This window comes from Alnus glutinosa, chromosome 6 (genome assembly GCF_958979055.1).
Source record: "Alnus glutinosa chromosome 6, dhAlnGlut1.1, whole genome shotgun sequence".
Taxonomy (NCBI): Eukaryota; Viridiplantae; Streptophyta; class Magnoliopsida; order Fagales; family Betulaceae; genus Alnus; species Alnus glutinosa.
Genome location: NC_084891.1, coordinates 25,307,637 through 25,313,636, shown reverse-complemented (window position 1 = coordinate 25,313,636; position 6,000 = coordinate 25,307,637). Strand labels below are relative to the sequence as shown.

The window sequence follows — 6,000 nt, the reverse complement described above, 5'->3', positions numbered from 1 at the left end:
TATTGTGGCACATGATTATCTTCAATTAATACTACAAATGTGAATTTTTTATTATACATAAAATCTCTTTGGGGTGGGCCGGTCATGGAGTCCAACTCCTACAACCATGCTACCTCCGCAGAATAGGAGTACCCGTGAACCACCTCGATAGTGGGCCTGGGTCACCTCCAAATAAGTATATTTATTTTAATTTATTTAACTTCTCTTCTCAACAGTACTGCATGCCTATAACTTTCTTCAATCGAAAGTTCGAAACCCACGTTAATTGGAAATATATAAACAGATACTAATTAATTAATTAATTAACTGCGAGATTGCAAAAGCAATTATCCAACATTAACATATTGTCATCATGAAAACCCCAAATTGCAATCAAGGACGTCCGCAAGATATTAATTTTCAGCATAATTCCTATGTAATTTGGTATGAGTCAACAAAAGTAGTACAGATCGATAAGATCTCAGCCTTAATTTATCTGATCAAATAAAGCATTAATTCTCTGTTTAATTAGATACAGCAATATTCCAGACAGCAACAGCAGATGATTCCGGCCAAACTGCAGAGACAAGAACGATGAAAAAGCTTTAGCCATGCAGCCAGTACTCTTGCCATAAAAAAGGATATGAAAAGCATGCATGCATGTATCAATAAATCTTACTTAAAGCGTCTAATTAACTAGAGGGAATCCAGATAATTGCTATTAAATTCCAAAACCATGCCCGCCTCAAAGGAAATGAATCCACACACACACACACACACACACACACAGAGACTAACCATCCCTCCAAGCAGCCAACCTCTTTCTGTGGTGGCGCCGGCGCCTGAGTGTAAACAACTTGAGGCTGAGGTTGGGGTAGAGGATAACCTGCCGGCGGATACCCAGGTTGAGGATAGCCTTGCGAATACCCAGGTGGAGGAGGAGGATAAGCATCCTTTGTAAGGTATCCCTCAGGAACATAACCTATACATATATATCATGAACCCACGCGTATACATATACACAACTCAAAAAAACCAGAAAGCCAAACACCAACAACAATCACATTTCCATGTAACATAACTCACGGAATATTGTACATGCATAACAGGTTTTCTCCATCAAAACGAAAGCATACCTTGAGGAGGAGGAGCCGCCACAGGTGGTTGTTGCTGGTAGTAACTCATGATCTTCCTCCTTTCCCTAGCTAGTTAACACTTAAGCAAAAGCAAAACAATGAAAGAAGGAAATGGGGATCACTCCTTTATATATAGGAAAAAGGGTTAGCGAGGCAGGGGCCGGGGTGGTGATACGAACGAAGCTTAATTAATTATTCGTCTGTTCAATGAGCAACCAATACGTGCCTTCTTGGAAATAAATAAGGCACAATAAATGTGTACTCGTGAAGCTAATTAACGCGTTTTTCTTTGTATGGTATGTGGTTAAAGGGTTAATTAAGAGAAACAAACGTAACCCTTCGTTGCTATTCATGCATTATATATCATCGAAAGTAGTATAGTTTTTGGGAATTGCTGTTTTTCTGCTTTTATTGTTCCCGTATTAAGAGAATGACCATTGCTTATCAACTAAGTTATATGATGCCTTAGGTAAGAGCTTTAATGATAGTATCGTTGATGGACAATATTCTCTCACCACATTTTGGTTATGGATTTTGAATTTTCAACTTCTTCCATCAACTTCTAAATATTAAAATCAAAATATATAGAAAGGCCAAGTTGTCAATTTTTTTGTACCTACCAGAAAGAAATTACAATTTATTAATTCACTTTTACTGGGATCCTCTCCATTTTATTTGAAACTGAGATAAATTGAAAGATATTTTATTTTGTTTTTATCTAGAGGTGTATATAATATTATGTCATTTAAAAATATTTAATGTAGGGGTGTATATAATATATATTATAATCTCATTTTAAAAAATTTAATGAAGTGACTGCATGTTCATTTTGTATATGTACGTACACCCCATTACATAAATACATCCATTTTCAAATTTTATAACTTGTGAATTGTGATGTTCCAATAAAATGAAGATTGTTGAAAAACAAAACTACATAGTGATAGTGTTATAAATTGTATTTTTATTTCGGTATGTAATAGTTGTAATTAACCCTTAAATTAATTATTGTTAAGAAAAATTTAAAGATTTGTCAGGACTGTCACATCAATATTGTAAGATAATTTTAAAATAAAAATGTAGTATGTAACATTAGTATTGGTGATACTATTCTCACTTGACTTTTTGTAAATTAATCCCATATTTGATCTAGCACTTTTTTAATGTGATCTCTATTAAATTCACTCTCAATTTTTACCTTATTTTTTTAAAAAAATTATTGATACATATGCGTGATTTTTTGTAAATCCCATATTCGATCTAACACTTCTTCTATGTGATCTCTATTAAATTCATTCTCAATTTTTACCTTATTATTTTTTAAAAAAAATTATTGATACATAATTTAACGTTATATATATATATATATATATATATGAAATGATAAAAGTAGATTGAAAATGATCAATGTGGCCAACATTTATTTGAGAGATCCTTGGGCGCCTTTGCGCCATTATCAAATGAGTAATTCTACGCAAGACCAAATGATGCCATTTTAGCCCGTGTGCTGAGCCCAGTTCGAGCCGAGCCCAAAAACAAAATTTACAGCCCACCAGCCTGTTCTCAAAGCCTAAACCCAATGTCGAGCCCAAGCCTAGTCAACCTAATTGCCTTACCCAAGTTTCAGCCCGATCTGTTTGCCCAAGTTGACCTGCAAGCCCAACCCAGCCCATGCTTCAGACTGCATGCCCACCCACGATCAGACCATCCAACCCGCACGCTGACAGATCTGAATCGGTTTTCTAGTTCGGGTCAGCCATGATTTAATTTTGTATTTTTTGCACGTTCGGGATCAATTGAAGCCTGGAATGAGTTGTTTGAGGATGCGTTTATGATTGCGATTTCGTAGATAATAAGTGCAATTTTAAATCAAATCATAGAATATAAAACGTTAAGAAACTGCATTTTTTAACATAGAAAATCTGTTTTTTCAAATCACAGGTAAGAGTATGCTTTTTTGAAAATACAGAATTTTAAAGGCTAATTTACGATTTTAAATGCTAAACTACAATTTTACCAAGAGAAATGCTTGGTTGTACACTCTTATCCCACTCCTATCCCACCTTTGTCTACGTGGACCAATAATGTTGTTAAAAAAATAGGGTCCCACTATACTCTCTCTACTATCTCTCACATTATTGGTCCAAGTACACAAGGGTGGGATAAGAGTGGGATGAGAGTGTACAACCAAGTATTTCTCTTTTACCAAACGCTTAGCTATGTTTTAAAAACCATTTTTTCAAATTGTATATTCTAAAATCGTTATTTCAAATTGCACTTTTTAAAATCGTAAACCCAAACGGATCTTTAAGCCATTAGGAAGCTAATTCAATAAAAAATAATCCACCTCCCAAGTCGTAGATCAAATATCTAGTCTAAATCATCAATAATAAATACAAACCAAATCACAATATCAAAAGATACAAATAAAAAATAATGTCAAAAGGCATCTAGGGGTGGCTGTCCACCCGCAGCCATTTATTTTCTTTTTTTAATTTTTTTTCAAGAAAATAATTTTTAAGTTTTCTTTATTTATATTTTTATTATTTTATTATGATCTACACGTGTCTGGTGGCGGAGCTAGCATTAAGAATTTGGAGGGGTCAAATTGAAAAAGAGCAAAACTAAAAAAAAAAAAAAAAAAAAAAAAAAAAAATTATCTCTAATTTTATTTATTTTATTTTTTTAAGAAAAAATCTTAGGGCTTGGGGGGCCAAGGCCTCCACGGCTCCTAAATAGCTCTGCCAGTGCACGCATCGTTATTTTATTGGTGTTAACGTGACCCCTAAAGAAATCTGTCAAAATTTTTAATGAAATTTAACTTCAAGATGAGATTTATAAATTAACCAATCACAAAAATCTCTAAATTAATTTTAATCCTAAAAAGAGCAATTCATAATTTAAGTTACCCCCGCGAGGAGCAATTCCCTCTTATTAATGCTGAAATCAAATCTCTCACAATATATTCAAAGGAAAGCTTCTCTTGGGCCTTCACGTACGTTTCAGCTCCTCTACGTTCCTTCATTTGTTGATCCTTTTCTTTGGCTGTCGTTTCCTCCTTCTTTGACCATAAGTGATGTCTTCTTCCGATTTTTCCTGTGGGACAACCGACCCATGCGCGCACGAGGAGTACTCCAGCTGGTTGAAGAAGAAATGAAGAAGCTGGGCTTTTCTTTCGCAGCTGATTTCCTTCCTTTTTTGGTCCAAACCGCTTCTGCAACTTTCCTCTTTTTGTTTTGTCTTGTTGCTTCAGCAATTGTCTGTTTTTTATTTTATTGTTTCGTCGTTGGCATTGCTGCCCAGCCACTCACCCAGCTATGCTTCCCTTGACAGGATTTGTTTAATTCCTGCAACTTTGCTTCCCTTCTTTGTTTGTTGGTCCTCTTCTCAGATTCGGTTTTGTCTTTTTGGTTGACCCCTCCACGTAGCCTCTTGCGTTTGATCCATTCTTCAATGTCCCAAATGCTGCAGAAGCACTAATAAATCATAGAAGTATTATATATACAAAATGGGAATAAAAAAATGTGTACAAATATCATTTGTCAATAAATCATTCTATGCTAAGTACTAAAGATTGGATAATATTTTCAAGCTAATTATAAAATATAAGAAATAGTGTAAATAAGTTAGGATAATGTTTATTTTAATAAAATAAATATTTCCATTTAAGCTATTATCAACGGTAAAGAAAACGCCAAAGAGGTGTGGAGACCTGTTTGTATAAATTTAAAAATTTAAAATTTAAAAATTTTAGAAGAGAAACAAACAAAGTCAGCCAAGCTAGGTGGTTGATTAGTAGCAACCCCCACCACATCAAGGTGGCCGCACAACTACTCCTCATCTTCGGGCTGTTATACTGTTATCCTACTTTTTTTCTTTAATTTTTTAAAGAATAAGTTAGTTATTACCTCTCCTAAATTAAGCATTTGTTTTGTTTCATATAAACAAAGGGAATATAAGAGAAATTTTTAAAAAATATTTTGTGTTTTGAAAAGTGTTTTCTGTTTGGAAAAAGTACACATACTCTCAAAATTATCATTTATTTGCGATGTCCCCCCAAACTAAAAATTGCATCGAAGTCTATCCCAAATTACTAAAATTTTGCAATAAAAAAGGTACCCTTAATAAAAAAAAAAAAATAATAATAAATTCTTAAAACTAAAAATTGAAAAAATAAAATAAAAAGGGGGGGGGGGGGGGGGGGGCTGCAACAGGGTTAACAGCAACCGAAGGTTATGCGGTTATTGAATGCCGGTTATTAACTACTAACCGCTTTTCAATGTCATATTTGTTAATGTTTTTGTTTTATCTTCTTAAAATAAATATATTAACAAGCAACTTAAAATACATCATACTTCTAAAAACATTTTTTACCTTTACCTAACATAAGAACTAGGCCTGTACAAATAGAGCGGTTATTATAACTTCTCCGCAACCGCTAATCGCATAACCGCTAACCACTTAGGCGAATGCGGTTAGCAGTTTTAGGGGTAGGCAAATGTGGTTAGTAACCACTAACCGCCTACCCTTAATATACATATATTAAAAAATTGTTTGTATTTGGTTACTTGAATTTGTAATGCTTTTGAGTATTTGGTTATTTGGATTTGTATTTTTTTAAATAAATATTTTAGATTTGTTAATTTTATACCAAAAGGTCTAAAAATTATATATATATATATTTTAAATTAAAACCTGCCAAAAACTTAGCCCAAAGCCAAAATTAAAAAGCGATTTTCAAACCGCTGGTTATAAAAATAATAACTGCTAATTGCCTAGAAAGAGATGGTTACGGTTTTTAAAATTTAATAACCGTCTTAGACAGTAGTAGTTAGCGGTTTTAACTAATAACCGCTAATCGTATCCGCTTGTATACTTCTGATAA

At 33.6% G+C, this 6,000-nt stretch overlaps 1 protein-coding gene across 2 annotated transcripts; it reads right to left on the bottom strand.

The window, feature by feature from the left end:
- Positions 1 to 381: 381 nt before the first annotated feature.
- Positions 382 to 1,509, bottom strand: LOC133870086 (protein CYSTEINE-RICH TRANSMEMBRANE MODULE 13-like). Of its 2 annotated transcripts, none has more exons than XM_062307131.1 (3): positions 1,116 to 1,509; positions 778 to 961; positions 382 to 582 (listed from the first exon to the last, which is right to left on the bottom strand). In XM_062307131.1, exons 1-3 carry the CDS (start codon positions 1,162 to 1,164, stop codon positions 504 to 506), a joined length of 312 nt encoding a protein of 103 aa, XP_062163115.1. In that variant the 5' UTR covers positions 1,165 to 1,509; the 3' UTR covers positions 382 to 503. The 2 variants fall into 2 exon arrangements, with proteins under 2 accessions (XP_062163115.1, XP_062163116.1); XM_062307132.1 differs by having other exon boundaries at positions 382 to 556; positions 1,116 to 1,495.
- Between the last annotated feature and the right edge of the window lie 4,491 nt (positions 1,510 to 6,000).